This window comes from Vombatus ursinus, unplaced genomic scaffold (assembly GCF_900497805.2).
Source record: "Vombatus ursinus unplaced genomic scaffold, bare-nosed wombat genome assembly UNPS02008996.1, whole genome shotgun sequence".
Taxonomy (NCBI): Eukaryota; Metazoa; Chordata; class Mammalia; order Diprotodontia; family Vombatidae; genus Vombatus; species Vombatus ursinus.
The window spans coordinates 12,165,809-12,186,388 of record NW_020948774.1 but is presented as its reverse complement, the minus strand read 5'-3'; the positions used below and the strand labels follow the sequence as shown (position 1 = coordinate 12,186,388).

The 20,580-nt window shown below is 36.7% G+C and overlaps 1 protein-coding gene across 5 annotated transcripts in view; it reads right to left on the bottom strand.

Annotated features, from left to right (window-relative positions):
- ARHGAP44 (Rho GTPase activating protein 44) overlaps positions 1–20,580 on the bottom strand; it is a 163,663-nt gene that overhangs the window by 84,364 nt on the left and 58,719 nt on the right. For all 5 annotated transcript variants that reach the window (XR_003568110.1, XR_003568111.1, XM_027850203.1 and 2 more), the window contains exons 7-8: positions 10,324–10,441; positions 4,348–4,416 (exon numbers count right to left, since the gene is read on the bottom strand). Coding sequence is in view for 3 of the 5 variants with exons in the window: in XM_027850203.1 (XP_027706004.1) it covers positions 4,348–4,416; positions 10,324–10,441 (187 nt within the window). In the remaining 2 variants the exon portion in view is untranslated. The remainder of the gene's footprint in view (positions 1–4,347; positions 4,417–10,323; positions 10,442–20,580) is intronic.

The window sequence follows — 20,580 nt, the reverse complement described above, 5'->3', positions numbered from 1 at the left end:
CATAATCATGATAGTTCATGCACTGTTCCAGTGTGGTTAGTTACATTTTTCTTAATGATAAAAAGTTTATTACAGTAATCTTTATAGAGATTTTCCATTTTTCTTCCATTTGTTGCCTTCCTTCCATTTTCATCCTTAACTGATGTTCTGTGACTTAAGTGGAGCTCCTGGAAAACTTTTTTAAAGTTGATATTACTCTTTACTGCTTCTTTTTCTTTCTTTCTTTCTTTCTTTCTTTCTTTCTTACTTTCTCTTTCTTTTTTTTGTATTTTATACTTCCCCAGTTACATGTAAAAACAATTTTTAACATTTGTTTTTTAAAACTTTGAGTTCCAAATTCTTTCCCTTTTTCTCTCCCCATCCCACCCCACCCTCATTGAGAAGGCAAGCAATTTGATATTGGTGTTACATGTGTAGTAGTGCAAAACATCCATAATAGTCATGACTATTATGAAATTACAAAACACAGAACAAAAAAACTCGAGAAAAATAAAGTTAAAAAAAAAGTATGCTTCAATCTGTATTCTGACACCATCAGTTCTTTCTCTGGGGATGGATAGCATTTTTCATCATAAGTCCTTCAGAGTTGTCTGAGATTGCTGTATTGCTAAGAATAGCTAAGTCATTCACAGGCAATCATCTTACAATATTGCTGTTACTTTGTACACAGTACATTTCACTTTGCAAGTCTTTCCAGGTTTTTCTGTGAGCATCCTGCTCATCATTTCTTATAGTAGAATAGTATTCCATCATAATCAAATACTACAACTTGTTCAGCCATTCCTTTGAGGCATCCCCTCAACTTCTCATACTTCACCCCCAGAAAAGAGCTGCTATAAATATTTTTGTAAATGTAGCTTCTTTTCCTTTTTTTTTTCAATATCTTCTGGGATCCAGACCTAGTAGTGGTATTGCTAGGTCAAAGGATATGCCTGGTTTTATAGCCTTTTGGGCATAATTCCAAATTGCTCTACAGAATGGTTGAATCAGTTCACAACTCCACCAACAGCGCATTAATGTCTCTTTTCCCCCACATCCTCTCCAATATTTGTCATTTACCTTTTCTCTCCTATTAGCCAATCTCATAGTATGAGGTAGTACCTCAGAATTGTTTTAATTTGCATTTCTCCAATCAAGAGTGAGTTAGAATATTTTTTCATATGGCTATAGATAGCTTTGATTACTTCATCTGAAAACTGATTATGCCTTTTGATCATTTTTTAACTGGGAAATGGCTCTTAATTTTATAAATTTGACTCAGTTCTCTATATGTTTGAAAAATGAGGTCTTCATCAGAGAAAACTGCTTCAAAATTTTTTTTCAGTTACTATTGCTAAGTGTATTTCTCTCCATCCTATTCCCCCACCTCCATTTATTCTACTCTCTTTCTACTTTCACCCTGTCCCTCCTCAAAAGTGCTTTGCTTCTATCTCCTCCCCCAATATGCCTGCCCTTCTATCACCCTCCCCCCTTATTCCCAAGCTTCAGGGGTTTTGTGCTGCTGTTTTCAGAGATACTTCTAGGGACCTGTAAGTTTTCAGTTCTTCCAAGGTGGAATGATTTAAGCAGAGGTGTTTACTAGTCTCCTGGCCTGTGCTCTGGTTTGTGAATAGCCACAAGCACTCTTTTCTGCCCTGGAACTGTGAGGAGGGTCCCCCCTCCACTGTGGCTGCAAGCTCTGCTATGATCCTCCTCACCCTAAGACTGCCACCTAGGACTGTGACCGGGATCCAAGTATGAGCAAAGCAACGAAGTCCTGCTGCAGTGCTAGCCAAAAGACCCCTGTAATCTTCTGACCAGTTGTTTGATCCCCTTACTGTTTGTGGTCTGAGAGGTCTGGAAACTGTTACTGCTGCCAGTGATTCAGTTGCCCCGAGGCTTGCTCCAGGTTTGCTGGGGCCAGTCTGTAGTAGCATGGCTTGTGCTGGACTGTGCTCCTCTCTCATTCTGGTGCAACAGACCTTTCCTGCCGACCTTCCAAGTTGTCTTGGGCTGGAAATTTGTTTCACTCTGTCTTTTTGTGGGTTATACTTCTCTAGAATTTGTTTAGAGTCATTTTTAAAGGTATTTGGAGAGGTTTGGGGGACAGCTCAGGTAAGACCCTGCCTTTATTCCACCATCTTGGCCTACTGCTTCTTTCTATCAAACAATACTGCTCACCATTATTCATCCTTCCTCATAAGATTTTAAAAATGAGTTTATATTCTAAATTGATGCTGCCTTTGGCAACCATGTTTCTCTGACTGGTAAATGAAATATTTGCTGCAAAGGTGTTTTACGCACTCTTTTGGTCTTATGGCAATAAGATTTACAGTGGTTCCATATAAATATATATAATTCCATTTAAAATTGTGTTGATACAGTTACTGATGTCCATGGCCTCATCCTAATTACTAAGTTAAATAGTTCTGGATTGATCACTTTAATTATATACCACATTTTCTCTCATTATTATTCTTGCATTTTACTAATTTGGACAAGATGATTTAGGCTGCTGATTCAGAGATAATTTCTGCATCAATAACAAGTCTTTTCCTTTTAAAATATAATCTCTTTTATTTTTTGTAATATTATTAGTACTTGCCATGTCCAGCCAATTGTTTTCTTCAATAAAGTGTTCACAATAGAAAGATGTAAGGCTTCTATGAAGTCTACAAATCTGGCCTCTCATACTTTTCCCTAAATCATACTTTCTCATATATTTCTTATCTTGATTCTCACCCTTTCCATCTTTGCACTGATGTCACTAAGCATCAGAGTGCACTTTGCTTTAATTTGGAGGGTATTATTGAGTTCTTTGTAGAATCCTTTTACCTTTTTATCCTCAGCAACTGCTGTTGGTACATAAGGTTCAACTGTTTTCATGGCACAATATGAGACAAATGAATATTCTATGAAATAATCTTTATTGCAGCCTTTTGGGATATGATGAAACCTACGTCCCATCCTTCCACTTAACTATAACTTCTTTCTGGTCTCATTTATAACAATAATGTAAATATTGCTATAATTCAGCTTCTCCATTGGATGAAGATCTCACATTTAGAAATACCAATAAATTAAATAGATAAAATTAATAAAAATAAACTTAATGAAGTCTAAAAATCCTCTACCTCTATGCCAATGCCACTGGGAAACAGAAGAGACCACACAGGCCTGAGGGTTATTTTGGTTTTTCCTTTGTTTTACAGATTTCTATGCTAAAAAATCCATCACCAAGTAGCTAGTCTACTGGTGATAAACCTCTTCAATCTAAACTGAATTGGTCCTCAAAAGGAGATTTAAATTTGAATATGGCTAGGGTCACACTCAAAAGTCTGCCTCACTTGGTAGATCCTGACAAAGCTTGAAATCTTCTAGCATAGCTTTCAAGAACCCAGAGTTCTTGGGTTTATCACGAACCTAAGTCATGATAAAGCATTCAAGTAGGACTTTGTGGTTCCTATACAATTAAAAAAAAATTATAGAGCCTACTAAATCTTCTCGGGCTTATTTTCTTCTTCTGTCTATAAATTCTCACCTGTCCCAAATTAATATTTTCCTTCTTTTCTCATTTTCTTTTATCTTCTCTCTCTTCCTTTAAATCCATGAGAACTTCTTACTCTCTCCTCCTTACCCTCCCTATCTCGTCTTTGACTGGCCATAATGTGGAATCAAAGTTTATGCTTTGTTATTTACTATATTTATTGAATAAGGTATAATTTTTAAGTAATCAGGTAAAGTCAAATGTTTAATCTATTTTAACTCATGAAAGTGTATTAGTGTATTAAAAAAACTATAAATGGTGATCTTTTTCCCATTAGCATGTCAAAATGAGAATAGGAATATAGATTTGGTGTTAGGTGATTGATGATTCTTTTTTTATTCTTAGACATTTGGAGAAACCTTCATAAAATAACATTTTACATTAGGAGAACCTGAAGGCCTAATGTTTCATATTGTGACAAGATGATAACTGACATTTGAGTAAAACTTTTCAGTTTGCCAAGCACTTTATATACTTTATCTCTTTTGATCCTTCCAACAACCCTATGAAGTAGGTACTTCAGGTATTCTTCTTCTTATTTTATAGATGAGAAAACTGAAACTGAGAGAGGTGAAGTGACTTGCCTATGGTAATATAGCTAGAAAATATCTGAGGCAAGATTCAAACACAGGTCTTCCTAACTTCCACTCCAGTGTTCTATTATTTACTATGCCATGTTGCCTCTCATATAAATATAAGAAGTATACTTAGTGTGGAAGAGTCAAAGTCTCCATTTTTATCTTTTATTTCTATACTCCTAGTCTTGCTATAGTGATTCAAGAAATCATATTTCAAAATAATTCCACTTTTCTGGGTCTTACCATTTGAAAGTAGTTTGCATAGTCAATTTCTTTGGCCACAAAACTGTACATATCAGCTGACAGCTGGTCCTGTGGAGGGTAAAACGTCAAGTCAAGTTATGAATAGTCATGAAAACAACAGAGGACTAATCAAGTATAAGTGTTTCAACATGTGAGGCAGCAGAAAAGTGAAATGGAGGAGTCCTAATTTTCCTTAATCTTGTTAGATTACCTTGGGCATATTACAAATCTTTCATACATGTTTCATTTTGTCACAAAGGTCAGCACTGGGGAAAAAAGTATATAGGTTTAAAAGAAGCAAAGGAAAAGCTTTCTAAAATTTGAATTAGTTTAAAGTGGAATGGGGTTTAATGGATTCTGTGATTCTATCTGGTATTATCCATGCAAAGTAGAGAAACATACTTAGGTGAATCCAGAGCTTGTTAACTGACTATATGCAAAAAATAATTAATGGTTCAATGACAACTTAGATGGAAGTCTCTAGAGGAGTACCATGGCCTGTATAAAATTTTGATCAATAATCTATAGATGGCTAATTTAGCTAATTTCTATTTTCTTGTAATCACTCCCTCCATCCCTCTTATTCTAAACTACCCTCAGAGGTTGGAATTTGTTTTGCTTATAATTAATCCCTTTCTGAATTGACCCTCATTCTTATTCTCCCCTCTCTCCAAAACCAATTCCTTCCTGTTTCCCTAAAGAGTTGAATACATTTCTATACCAAACTTTGTGTTATCCACATTCTCATTGTCTTCTACTTGCACACCCCACTTATATAAGTTCCTCCCACTCCTTCCTCCTTCTTACCCAGTGTATTTATTTTTTCCTTTCTTATTTCTTCTTTTAAGAAAATCAAAACCTAACAAAACCACTTATAGGCCCTCCATCTTATTTCATTCCCTCTATGGCCACTGAAGACCTTACAGTTCTGAGGGAATACTTATTTGTTGTTGCACTATAGGAATGTGAACTCTTCATACATTTATAGAACTTTCTAATTGCTCAAATGTTTTTACGTTTCTATATTTCCCTTGATGCCTGCTTTTGCAATTCCAAGTTTCTGAGGTTTGGGCTTTTTAATCAGGATGCTTGGAAGTTCTCTATTTCATTAATGGTTCATTAGTTGCCCTATTCTAACAAATTCAGTTTTCTCATATATGTTATTCTTGTTTGTAAACTTACACTTTTTGCTTTTTGGAATAAAATATGCTAGGCTTTACTCTTCTTTTTGTTGGCAATTGCCAAGTCTTGTGCAATTCCAAATTTGCCTTCTGACTATAACGTGTAGGCAGTTTTCATCCATGATTTCCTGAAATATGGTATCTTGGCTACTTTTTGTGTCATGGTTGAAAAACCATGATTTTTTTTTTCTACTTGAACTGTTTTTTAGTTCTGCTGTTTTTGATATGATACCTTAATACCTTACACTTTTATTTCAGTCTTTGATTTTGTTTTAATATTTGTGTTTTCTTATAGAATCATTAACTTTTGTTGATTCCATTCTAATTTCCAAGGAGTCTTTAATTGGGTGAGGTATGGCTCTTAATGTACTAACATGTTAATTTTTTCCCTTTCTCAGTCTTTAGAATTCTTATTTCATTTATATATCTTTAAAACTGATTTCTTTCTTTCTTTCAGGAATTCCAGTTGACTTTGTGAATCACTTGAGGTCATTGTGGAGTTATTTTCTTCCTCTTTATTTGTTTATTAGGTCCAAGTTCTTTATTGCCAGTTCCATTTTTTGTTAAATTTCTTTCAGTCTTCACCTTCTGAACTGGAAAATTTATTTTAGGGCCAGGCTCTACACATTTCTGGTGGGAATTTTTAGGTCTTTTTTTTGGTCCTAATCTGTATTATTTGGTATCTTACTGCTGCTTTCTCTGAGTACCGAAATCAATAATGAAATCAGGGGCACCTCAAGCCGGGGAACTATAAACTTTCAATGGGTCCTAAGCAGTATAATCTATGGCATGTACTGATCACTGCCCTACTTGTCTCATAATTATAGTATCTGACTCTAGTTTAAGCCTTGGAGACATAATTGTACATTTCCCCTTGCTTGGAGCTCAGTAAACTACTGCTGGCCCCATTCTCTGTCAGCTGCCTAGAAGGTTCAGAGGGCAGAACTGTGGATTTGCCCCTGGTCCCAGATTCCTGCCCTGGTTACTCATCTGTAGGTCCTACCTCCAATCTTTGAGCTAAAGCTGAGATAATGTTCTGGGGTCAGAATAATGAGATACAAATTCACCTCTGGTCCACAATCACTGCCTTGATACATAGCTCCAGGTTCCAGCTCATAGGTGCATTAGAACCCTAGTTTATCCACATATCAGCTTTGTGCAGAGAGAGCCTACTTTGTCTTTTTTGCCTACTCCCTGCCTCAGTGCTGCAGGCCCAAGACACTGTTCATGCTAGATAAAGCATTCTTTTCTAGAGTCAGATGAATATAGCTGCCAAATGTTTCCTATTCCTGCTACCTGCCTTGGTACTACAAGCCATAGCCTTCTGAGATCCCCCTGGATCTCAGAGTGACACTGCTGCTGGTTCACCATTGTACTGACTGAAGGCCCCAGCCTAGGTCTTTTTGCCTGAATCTCCTATCCAGCATCCACAGGCTTCTGGGTATCTTCATATACTAATCTGAATTGGAAAAATGAACTACTATGATTTTTCCTGATCATCACTCCATCTGGTGCTTTACCACAATCTTTACTGGAGTAGCTGTGGGGGAAAGCTTGATTATATGGCTTCTGCTTATTGCATCATCTTTGCTGGTCTCTTTCCACAATAATTAATAATCATGCCTTCCAATTCTTGCTAGCAATATTATTTGACAATTCTTTTAGTAGCCGAAGTTCATCTGGGCCTGGTGACTTGAATATGTAGATGCTTTTTTATTACTATGGTAGTTACTTTGGGTAACAAATTCCTATTAGTTATTTTGGTTATGTCCCTTTCAGATCAAAAGTCATTCTCCTGTCTTCAAGGAGCTTATCTTCTGCTAGGGGATATAATAGGTAAAGATATAAGTAAATATAACATAATTTGACTTGGGAGAGAGCACTAAAAATTAAATGGTTTAAGGAGAGGCTACCTATAGGACATGGCACATGAGCTGAGCCTTGAAGAATGATAGGTTCTAAAAGGCACAGGTAAAGGAGTGCTTTCCAGGCATGGATGACAGCCTGCACAAAAGAGATGGAATATTTGATTCTAGGGAATAGAAAGGAGATCATTTTGCCTGTAACACAGAGTATGTTAAGGGGAAGTATTGTGAGATAAATCTAGAAAGGTGAACTAGAGCCAGATTGTGAAAGCAAGGCACAGAAAACAAAAACAAATAAGAGTACAGAAGTTCTGGCTTTTCCTCATTAATTACAATTGTTCCATAGACCAAAAGCAGTGGTTATTTCCTTGAGCACACTCTTTTCCCCAATTTCTTAATTTAATCTTTAGCTGTCATTAGATTTTTCTCACCAGTTTTAGCTCATTCTAAACTAATTCTAACTGGATAATATTTTCATTTAATCAACGTACTTTAATCAGCATTTAATATGGACAAGATAAGCTATAGCTAAAGCATATATAAGGCATTGTAAGCCAAGTATTACTTTTATTAAATAAAATTTCAAGCCAAAGCAGAAAGTCCTTTAATAAATATCATTTTAGGCAGCAGGGGATAAATGCTATTGATAATATCTACACTCCTAATTCAGTTAACACCTATGAAATTTCTATTGTTCCACTCCACACCTAGGGTGTATAGGTGCAATTATGAGACTAAAATTAGCATATTCCCCTTAAGTTAAGTCTAACATGTTTGATACTTTTCTGCTTTAGTAAGTTCTGGAAAGAAAGATGAGGGAATGTAGCCTTATGTGACTCAAGACAGGGATGTGTTATTTTCATTTTTAAGCATTGAAATCTTTGGCACTGAGACCAGCAATTGCCTTCCTTCAAGCTGGTGACAGATCATTAGCTGTTAGAGAATGTGAAAAAATTAAGAGACTGAAATTGATGGACAAGGATGAGTAATACTAAATATTAAAATTCCATTCTAATTTGCTAAGAAGGCTCGTATATAGCACCAATCATCTCCCACCTTCCACAAATATCCTAGTTTGTTCATTTAGCTGTTGCTTGTGACATGAGTAATTTACTTTTAAGTAAAGAATATATGGTCTTACAAAAAATGAGAGATTAAGATATTAAACAAACTGTCAACACACATTAACATATTTTTTATCTCAAGTACAACGATCATTTCTTAGAGATACAGATGCCTTTTAAAAATTAATAAGAAAGTAATGTGACCACATTAAGACTGGTATATTTAAAGATTCTTTATATCATAAATATATCAAATGTCAAATATAAGTAAGATGATGGGATATAAAACACAATGAGATATAAATATACTTAAGGAGATTTGTATGACATATCTAAATTGCTAATGATGTATACTTTTGTAACTGATCTGTTAATATAAAAACTAAAGGTAAAAATGATCATGATTGAAAAATGAGAAAGAATATAAACAGTAAAAGTAGAATAGGCAGGAAAGAAAAGAGAGCACTAATACTAGAATGAAGGATGAATAACAACAATTGGATAGATATTATATTATCTGTACTCCAAGAATACTGGCACTATTCTTGTTAGTCCAATGACATGTGAGTCACTAGGCTAATGAATTCTTTTCAATCTATCATTGCTTTCTAAGTAAAGAAAGAAGACTTGACAGGCTCACGTGAACTTAAGTGAATGAGCCTGATGGATATTCCAATAAAATTGGCTGTGGCTATGTGGCAAAGGGACTGTGCTTCCATACTTACTTTCTTTCTAGTTTTGTTTTCCATTTGTTGATCACTAATTCTACTCATCTCATGTTTGATGTAAGCTTGATTTTACTATGCTTATGTGACACTGTGTGATTTTATGTTTCTAAACACAATTCTAAACTCCCAGCTAGACCTTGGGAATAGCTATTTCAAATAACATAACTGAATACATTTGATACCATTCAATAATGTACTTGGGGAGGGGGGGAAGATTTTGAGCTGATAGAGAGTAAATTTTTCTAGACAGTAAGCTTTTCTACAAACATATACTGGACTATAGTATTCAATGAGTTTGGAAACATAAGTATCATGGTAATCTGAAAAAGAACATTTCCTCCATAAAAGTAAATAGTTTTACTCTCAGGAGTTAGTTTCTCAAAACTCCAGCACTTAAATTTGATGTAGTCTAGAAGATAATAAGAGATTAATAGTGCCTATAGTTTCCAATTAGGAAAGGGGATTGGTCAAACACAATAGCAGATGATAACCGAAAGACCAAACAGAAGTTTTTGAATATAAGGAGTCAGTTTGAATTACCTACTGCCAGAGTCCCCTATAAGAATTTGTGATAAAAGTTTTTTTTTGTTGTTGTTGTTTTTAATCTAGCACTGACAGGAGTATCAAAGTAAAGAAAGAACAACAAACATACTCTTTTCTTTTAACTTGCAGGAGGACTAATGGAAATAGTTTGCTATCTTCTAGCCCAGCACACTATCAAATTTCTTTCTCAGGATCCTAAAGACCTTTGATTTCCTATACTTCCAAAAGAATCACTAGGATCCAAGATCAAGAACAAGGGTTCTTAATCTTTTTTTGTCATGAACCCCTTTGACAATCTGATAAAGCTTTCGTCTCCTCAGAATAACGTTTTTCATTGTATAAAATATATAGGATTATGAAGGAAACCAATTATAACAAAATATAGATATCATAACATTAAAAAAAGTTCATGTACCCCAAGTTAAGAATCCTTGACAAGAATATACTAAAGAATTAGATGAGACGATACCTACAGATACTCTAAATTTCAGTTCAAAAGAAAGATGAATTTTTTTTTTTGTGCTATTAAGTCTCAGTTTCTTAGGCTGTGCCTTCAGGTAAGGGACAACATGAGGTCAAGGTAAGGGGCAGGTACCCTGCATATCTCCACTCGATTTGCGGCTTCCTCCATTTCTTCCCTGAGGGCATCAGCTTTGGCACCTGATGGCTGCAAGTTGCTGGACAAACCTGAAGATTTGGAGGTCTGCTGCCACCTTGTGGGAAACAAGAGAGAAAAAGAGAGGCATGAAGTAGGAATATGGTCCGAAATATACAGGGATTATGAGAAGAGCTGAATACCTGATGATAAGTATTACCCAAGAAGCTGCTGGCCAAGCCACAATGCTTCCCTGTTTTTAAAGCAAGAGGTAGAAATGTACAGTCAGGAGTTGGGGGATCAAGTCCTCGTAGCACTGGCACTAACGCTCTTCTGTTAGTTTTATCTTCAGAAAAACAAAGAATACTATTTTCTACCTCTCTCATGGAGAAGAATTTCAAAGAACCTGGCCAATTTGTGAATAATTTTAAATTACACAGGAAATATTTGACTTTAGAAAGAGCACCAGGATAACAATATCCTAAAAATTGAAAAAATATGCAACATTCACCTTTGCTATTAGTCTTAGAGCTCCATGGGTATGGCAGTTTAAGTGAATAAGATTTTTGCAAAAAATATACACAAAAATCCCATTCTAATGAAGTATATGCCAACAAAACAGTTGGTGGAAGTTTCAGAGACAAATTCAGGTTTGACTTCAGGAAAAACTTCCTAACAGATCTACTCCAAAATGGAATGGGCTTTCCTGGGAAGTAGTGAGTTTCCCCTCACTAGAGGTAGTCAAAGGCTGGATAATCATTTGTCACCTATATGGTTGAGAAAATTCTTGTACAGATATTATTTAGATTTGTATTTATCACCCCTTACCTCAGTTGTTGCAAGAGCCTCCTAATTAAGCTCCCTTCTAGTCCTTTCCTGTTTTAAGCCATCCTCTGCACAGCTCCAAAAGCAAACAAGAAACTTTTATAAAACTCTAAGAAACATAATTTATTTTTGTAAAATCAATAGAACTAGTAGAGGACTTTTCACTTTTTTCCCCTGAATAGATATGTAGGAAGGCTACTGCCTTCTGTACTTGTTCTCCATCTATAGCTTCTGGGGTAGCTGGTGTATACCATCTGATGATACATTCAATCAGCTCTCTTGCTCTTAAGCAACAGAGTCTACTTCTGAAAATTAGTATTTCTGCCTTTTCTGGCTTTTCACTGCCCTCCTCTTCACAGAATTTATCTGTTTTTATCTGAGGCCCCAGTATGGTCTCCATTGCCTTAATTTTGGAGCTCTTCATACCACTGAAGGAACTCATGAGGATTTTATCTACTGGAAACCAGAAAGGACCTTTCTCCTGTGGTTTGGGTCTTGTTCTCCTAAGGTGTGACTAACTCTAGGCCTCTCAATGAGCTGGTCACTCTCATAATTCAACAAGAATCAAGGGGAAACTGATAGTACCTATCAACTCAGCTCCCCAAATAGCTTTCTAAGTATGAGTCTGACTCTTCTGCTCAAGAATCTTCAGTGGCTCACTGTTATCTTTTGGATAAAGTATTAATACTTTAGAGCTTGCCCTTTAGAGCCCTTCACAATCTGGCTCCAGATTTCTTTTCCAGAATTTATTTTCTATTAATACGCTACCTTCCAAGTGGAAAAGGGTTATATGCACAGCATGACTTAACTATGTCTCATCATGTAGAAGAGGTTAGGGAACCTGCTCCTAGGAGAATTGTGACAAAGTGTAATGGAAGTGCCTTGGAGAAACTGTCGTCCATGTGTAGAAATTCTATAACTGCTTCTGGTCAGCTAATTATGTGATGATTAGGAGGCTTTGATTAGTCATTCTAAAAAGCCAGTCAGACTCATCTACTGTTTGATATTGCTTTGACCTGGCAGACAGAATCCAGTGAAAGACAATACTGTGAGAGAACAAGGGCCTTCTTCCCTCTAGAACCATGTGGATCTATGAATACTGGTCTAGGTTCTCTTCCTGCCTTCCTGTTTCTTCTCCATTTTAGGTGGAGGGAGAGTGGTGGGCCTATGTCTGGGTTTTGAAGCCAGTCAAGCATTTATGTTCCAGAAATATGCAGTAACCTTCAGGATCTAGCCTAGAGGTAGCTGAGACAAGGGCTTATCCAGCCTGGAAGCTACATTCCAACATGAACTTGGTAGAAATTGAGAGGAGGTAGGATAAGGAGAGAGTGTGCCCCTAAGTTGTGGCGGGAAATAGTTGTACTTTTGTCATATATCTTTGAAGTAAATATCTCTTTTGTAAAATCTGATTGATGCTAACTGGTTAAATGGAACTGGGATTTTTGGCACTGGCACCTAACCGTGGGAAGATAACACCAGTCAGAATTCAAGCTGAAAACATTAGAGAAAAGACACCCCTACTCCTTAGGGTACTCTAGAACCCTGATGGGGAAGATGGATCCTGATTCTGAAACAGTGAGGCCACAGAATACTTGCAACACAGTCAAACTGACCCACCTGCTATTCCTCAAACTCAGTGTTCTATCTCTTGCTTCCATTACTTTGCACAGTGCATGGTAGCAAAACTTTGCATGATCTTGATTTTCAGTATACAGTGGGGCCTCACGATCCTTCTTGACTTCTGGGATTTTAAGCAGGAGATATCAGAAAAGCTAGTCTTGGAACCCTTTCTCAAAAAGTAAATTTACTCTCTTTTTAATTGTATCATTTAGGATTTTTAATTTCCCTCATATGATATTCCTATGAGAAGCCTTTCCTGATGCCCTCAGTTCTTAAATCTTCTCTGTCTTCAAATTATGCTGTATTTACTTATGTGTTTATGTGATGTTGAATGTAAACTCCTTGAGGAAAAGAGAATAATATTTCTACTAGAAAGGGTAGAATACCATAAAGAGAATCAATCAATCAACACGTGGTACAATGTAGGACACTTCCAATCAAAATGGCTGTATAAATGGAAGCAGACCATCCCAGATCCTATATACCTATTTTAACAAAAACCTGAACTTTATACCAGACTGAATAATGATCAAGAACTCCAATAAGAAACTATAGTAAGTAGGTTCTTCTATGCCAGAACTGCACAAAAAGTTAACCAGAAGCCTGTGAGGAATAGGAAAGGGAGGGGGGTAACAGCAGCAAAGCCAGTGCCAGCATAGGCAAATAGGCCTCCTAGCATGATGGGCCATGGGCCAGAGACACTTATAGGTAGGACAGTTGCCCCAAGAAAGATGCATGGTGGCCAAAAAGCCCCATAGTAAGGACCTTAGAAGCCACAGAATGATAGAACCAGTACAATGAGACAATACTTGGAGCATGATGGTTCCAGGGTGACTAAGACACTCCAGGCCCAGGAACTCTGAAATCCCTATAACTCTGTCCTCCAGCTCTGATTCTGATTCTTCAGACTTCAACACCATGTCTGAGCTGCCTTATCACTGTGGAAATTCCTTCAGTACCTGTGACCTTCTCACCCTGGAACATCCTTGTGCCTTCTTCTCCCATTGGTAAGTTCTTCTCAGGACTTCCATTTTGTAGAAGGAATCAGGACAATCATCTTCTACTCTTCTCCCAGTTCTGCTTCTGATTCTCTGTACTTTGCCACCTCCCCCCCTAAAAAAATCCTTTTCAACTCCCTTTTATGTGATGCCTTTCTCCATTAAAATATAAGTTCCTCAAGAGCAGGTATTGTCTTTGTTTTTGCTGGCATTTACATCCCAGCACTTAGCAAAATTCTTGGCATAGGTATATGCCAAGCATTTAACAAATCTTTATTGATCTGACCTGACATGAAATGCATTGCAGGGCCTTAAAACCCAGCACTCTGAACCTCCAAGATCTAGAGGGGCCTAACCTAACCCAGGTGAACCAGGGTGAAACTAAGCAGGGTTGTCCACCCAAAAATGCAGCAGGGGGCATAGACTCATCCTGGCACAAAGCCCTAATTTAGGAAATAAAGCTAGAGAGATAAGTAAATCAAAGAAGACCCCAACCAGTATTAAGAAAAAAATATCATAGAGATTCCCTCCTCCCCAAAATGAAGAGAGCAACTGTATTACAAGTACAAGACAAAACAAAAAGGAAAAAAAATGGATTTACTGCAAGGACTACAGAAATGCTTAGAAAAAATGAAGCAAGAGATAAAAAATAAAAGCTCTAGAGGAAAGAATTGGAAGGAGAATAAAGAGTTGAAAAGAGAAAGTGGTGAAACTTATACAAATAATAAGCCCTTTAAAATCTATAATAAGCCAAACAGAAACCAATGAGTCTGTGAGACAAAAAAAAAATCAGAACAAATTTTTTTTTTAAAAAAATTGAAGGAATAGAAGAAAATGTGGTATATAATATTAAAAAAAACTAGAAAATACATCAAGGAAAGATAATTTAAGAAACACTGTCAAATGAAAACCATGATTAAAAAAACCCTGGCTACTATATTTCACATCATGAGTGAAAACTGACAGAACTATTAGAATGAGAGTGCAAAATGAAGATAGAAAGAATCCATTGATCACCTCCTGAAGGAAATGCCAAAAGCAAAAGTCTCAGGAATGTCATAGTCAAAATCAAGAGCCCCTTTGTCAAAGAAAAAAACATTATAAGAAGCCAGGTACCAAAAAAGAAGTCAAAATTAACATAAGACTTGGTAGCTTCTACTATAAGCCAGAGGAGACCTTGGGATACATATTCCAAAAAAGCAAACAAGATAGGCTTACAACCAAAAAATAACTTGCCCTGCAAAGCTGAGTACAATCCTACAAGGAAAAAAAGTTGAAATTTCATGAAAGAGAGGACTTTCAAGCATTTCAGATGAAAAGAATAGAGCTGAGTAGGATCTTTGAAATACAAACAAAAAAGTACAGAGGAATCTAGAAAAGTAAATTGATATGAACAACTGAAAGGGGTGATACAATAATGTAATGCTAACATTCTAATGCAGGGAAATGAAACAAATGCCCCTACAGAACCTGAACGTCTTCAAAAAGTATTGAGGAATTTAAATAGGAAAGCAAGAGAAAACATAGAGGTGAACTGGTTCTGTTCTGAGGGTTTGTAAAAGGGAAATAGGAGCAAAATAATAGTTGAGGAGTTCTACCTTTTCCCCAACATCTGTTGTATTTATCCCATCCATCTAAAATGCAGTTCTATCCCTCCTCTGATCCTTCACTTTTTCTCAACATAGCTAAAATTAACCTTTTTTGTTGAACCTAGTCCTTCCCATGGCAGTTTTTCTAAGTTTTAGCATTCTACCATGACACACATATAATCCCTCTTTGTTTTCTGTCCTTTTTTCACTTCTGTATATGTCTTTTAAAAAGCCAAATAGTTTTCAAAAATCACAATCTCATATATATAAAAATATTTAGTATTTGGGTATGGGAAATAAACAAGGCAAATTAAAGGGCATAATACAACCTGATTTATCAAATTAAATCTCAGAAGACAACTCAGCCTCAGTATTGTGGTAGCTGCTATACAGTTGTAGGACTATTTTGAGTTAGAATCGGAAGACCTAGATTTGATTCTTCCCTTTCCTACTTACTATCTATGTAACCTTGGAAAAATCATTTAATGTCTCTGGACCTCAGTTTCCATATCTTTTGAATGATGGTGGGTATTGAAACAGATGAACTCTAAGATCCTTTCCAGTTCTGAGTCCTATGAATCTATGGTTAGAACATGACTATTGAAAGATATACTTGACACTTACTAGCTGTGTGACCTTAGGCAAGTCACTTAACCTCAATTACCAAAAAACCCCACAAAACCAAAAAAACAAACAGGGCAGCTAGGTGGCGCAGTGGATAGAGCACCAGCCCTAAAGTCAGGAGGACCTGAGTTCAAATCCAGCCTCAGACCAAACACTTGACACGTACTAGCTGTGTGACCTTGGGCAAGTCACTTAACCCCGATTGCCTCACCTAAAAATAAATAAATGAATAAATAAATAAATAAATTTTAAAAAAAGTCAAGTTGGGGAAGCTGGGTGGCACAGTGGATAGAGCACTGGCCCTGAAGTCAGGAGAACCTGAGTTCAAATCCAGCCTCACACCAAACACTTGATGCCAGCTATGTGACCCTGGGCAAGTCACTTAACCCCAATTGCCTAAAAAAAAAAAAAACTGCCTAAAAAAAAAGAAAGATATATGACATTTTAAAATGAACCAAACAGGTCAAAAGGACAAAAGAATAGCATTATATATTAAGAAGTTATACTTATATGAGAAAATTCAAAAATTGGATAAGGGGGAAGCATGGTAGAGAATACTAGTTTAAAAACAGATGCAGAGAGAAACAAAAGGAATATTTTCAAGGACAAAAAGATGGAAACTGACAAGGTTTCTAAAAACATTCACAAACCTGGCATAGAGATATAATTAGGGACGCAACTACGCTGATGTTTATTGGAGCTCTTCACTCAAAACTCAGTAGATTCTTGCCTTGTATTAATGATTCTTCTAAAGGTAAAAGAAGTGACATGGAGAGTAGTAATGCTGGATCTCATTTTGATTGCAAAGGATAAGTAAATGTAAAGTAAAGTAAAGATAAAGTAAAATGATGAGACAAAACTATCACTGTCTTAGAATTGGTGAGAAAAGATTTCACAGAGAGGACAGGTAAGAGTCAATGGTCTAAAATACTACCAGGGAATTAGACCTAACAGGGATGGGCAACTCTCAAGAATAAAGTTCTAATAACATAAACTCATATGATTCCACTGATGAAGAAAAAGGGAATCAGTTTAAAGAAACCAATGTAGATGCACAGGAAACTCAGTGATGAACAAATTTAAAACAGACATAGATGGAAGCAAGGGAAGGTAATGTAAGGTAAATAGAAAATACTGATATATGATGAGTAATATCAAGGATATTAAAGCTGAGAATAAGCTTATTAAGGCTTTAAATGAATGCTAGAGAAAACAAATGGGTTCCATAAAAAGCTATATAGAACCCATTTGTTTTCTCTATGTTGGGAGGAGGGAATGGAAGGTTAAAGAAGAGAGCAGCAGAGTAGATGGGCCAATAATGGAAGGCAGGGAAAAGGATGAACTGTTCAAGTCTTACTAGATTTCTGCTTTCTCTGCCAAAGAGAATGACCAGTAAGAATAAAATAAAAATGGTTAAGAGAAGTTGAAACACCATGCTAAAAACATGGGAGTAAGCACACAGCCCTGCTTCACTTCACTGGTGATTGGGAAAGTGTGAGAGCAACGTCCATGATCCAGAACCTGTGCAAGTTTGCCATCATGAAACTGGCATACAATACTGATGAACTTCTCTGGGTTACCAAATTTAACCACGGAGGTGGACATAGACGCATCTGTGACCTCCTGGAGGATAACCTTCTCTTGCCATATGAGCTGGAAGAATTCAGTCAGCTTCTATATGAGCACTGGACTCCCTGTCTTGTAGATCTCTGCTGGGATGGAATCAGCACAATGTTTTTCCACATGAGAGGAGCCTAATGGCATTCCTCTTCTTCAGGTGGAAGTTTGGCTAGAGAGGGATTGACTTCAACCTGAGATATGCAATCAATGGCTTCAGCATTGGTTGACGACAGTCTATTGAGAGCACTATGGAAGTGTTTAGCCCATCTCTCCAGGATCATGTTCTTATCACTGATTAGGGTGGCTCCATCAGTGCTGAGCAGTTGAGATACACCAGAGGTCTTTCGCCTTTAAATAGTCTTCAGGGCATCACAGAAGTGCTTTGGATTGTTGCTATCAGCATAAAACTGAATACCACATGCTGACCCAAGAATTATGGATCTCTCTAAGCTTTGCTTGCACTTTACTTTTGATGCAGTTAAATGTTGCCTTCTTAGAGACAGACAAACTGCTCTGCTGGTAAACTCTATAGAATTCTTGTTTGTTTGGGGTTTTTTTGTTTGTTTGTTTGTTTTTTGTTTAGCAGCTTCTGAATTTCCCTATCATTTTTGTCAAAAAAAAAAACAAAACTCTAGTGTCTAGCATAGTTCCTGGCATATTGTAGGTGCTAAATAATTGCTTGTTGGTTGTTATATATTATATCCTCCAAGTAGCACATAAGCTGTTAGAGAGTAAGTACTATATGCATTACACTTTGTAGGTGCTTAATATTGAACTGAATAGGAGGTGAGGACAAGATGGCAGAGGAGAGGAAACACCACAGCTCAGCTCTCCAAATATTTCCCTCAAAAAATTAAATAATGCCACAAATTGAATTCTTTAGTGGAACATCCAACAAAAGATTAAGGTGAGATATTTTCCCAGGTCGAGACAACTTAGGAGTTTGGAAAGAGAGGTCTGTGACACTGGGGTGGGCACTGGCCCAGAGTGCACAGGTGGCAACACCAGCATTAGGCCTCAGAGGTGATAACAACAGCAGCAGCAGAAGCTTTGGGAGCTCTCAGCCCAGAGAAAGTAACGGGATTGGAAAAGTGGTCAGAAAGAGATTACAGGGGACCCCTGTGCTGGCACTGGGCACAGGACTGGACACTGTTTGAAAATTCCATCGCTTATATCTACTTCTGAGTCGCAGTTCCAGAATGGAGAGAAACGTTAGTGCTTGCAGTCACAAAAGAGCAGGGGCCTTGAGGAGCAATAGCACTTGTTATTACAAGGTAGCAAGGATATGGGGAGCAGTAGTACTTGCAGCTGCAAGACATCAGGGTCCCTCTTGGCTAAGGACAAGAGCACAGACCAGGAAAGCACTGACCACAACTTTCTGGATCACACCACCTAGAAAGCACTGAAACTTACAAATACACAAAACTAACTGTGAAAACAGCAGTGCCAAAAAACTTCAAGTCTGGGCAGTCCTTCCCCATCCTCTCTCAAGATAAACAGAACCCAATTTTAACATAAAGTTCAAAGTGAAGAAAGAAGCTGAAAAAAGGAGCAATCAACAACAACAACAAAAAAGAACTTCACCATGAAAAGCTATTATGGTGACAGGGGAAATCAAAACACAAACTCAGAAGAAAACAATGTGAAAAAGCTACATGCTTTTTCAAAGAAAAAAATGCAAATTGGACACAAGTCCAAAAAGAACAAAATTATTTTAAAAATAAAATAAGAGTTGCATAAGAAAAATTAGAAAAAGAAATTGAGAGTGATGGCAGAAAATTATGAAAAGAGAATTAACAGTTTGGTGAAAGAGACACAAAAAATACTAAAGAAGGTAACACTTTAAAAAAATTGGTCAAATGGCAAGCAAGGTACAAAGCCTTACTGAAAAAAAGAACTCCTTAAAAAGCAGAATTGGCCACATGGTAAAAGAGGTATAAAACTTCACTAAAGAAATAATTCCTTAAAAATTCAAATTGAGAAGTAGAAGTTACCGATTCCATGAGACATCAACAAACAATAAAACAAAGTCAGAAGAATGAAATAATACAAGAAAATGTGAAATATCTCATTTAAAAAATGACTGGGAAAACAGAGGAGAGATAATTTAAGAATTACTGGACCACCTGAAAGCCATAATTAAAAAAAGAGCCTAGACATTATATTTCAAGAAATTTTAAAGGAAAACTTCCCTGACATCTTAGATCCAGAGGGTAAAATAGAAATTGAAAGAATCCATGGATCATCTCCTGAAAGAGATCTCAAAATGAAAACTCCCAGGAATATCATAACCAAATTCCAGAGCTCCCAGGTGTTCAAGGAGAGAATACTGAAAGCAGCCAGAAAGGGATCATTCAAATACTTTGGAGCTAAAGATAGGACCACATAACATTTAGCAATTACCATGTTAAAGGAGGGCTTAAAATATGATATTTCTTACAGCAAAAGAGCTAGAATTACAACCAAGAATAACCTACCCCCCCCAAAAAAAACTGAGTAACAAATAGAGAAATAGAGAACTTTCAAGCATTCCTAAGGAAAAGATCAGAGATAAATAGAAAACTTGACTTTCAAACATAAAACTCAAGAAACCCAAAAAGGTAAACATGAAAGAGAAATCATAAAGGTTAAAATTGTTTACATCACTCCATTGCAAGAAGATGCAACTCTTAAGAACTTTATCATTATTAGAGGAGTTTGAAGGTATTTACACAGACAGAGAGTATAAGTGTGAATTGAGTATGTTGGAATGATCTAAAAAAATGGAGGGGTGAAGAAGAGGGATGCACTAGGTGAAGGGAGAATGGAAAGGAAGAATGGAGAAAATTATCTCATATAAAAGAGTTGAAAAAGGAAGAATTTTTATAGTGGGGGAAATGGGGGGAATAACACTTGAACCAAATTCTCATCTGAACTGGTTCAAAGAGGGAAGAACTCTCTCTCTCTCTCTCTCTCTCTCTCTCTCTCTCTCTCTCTCTCTC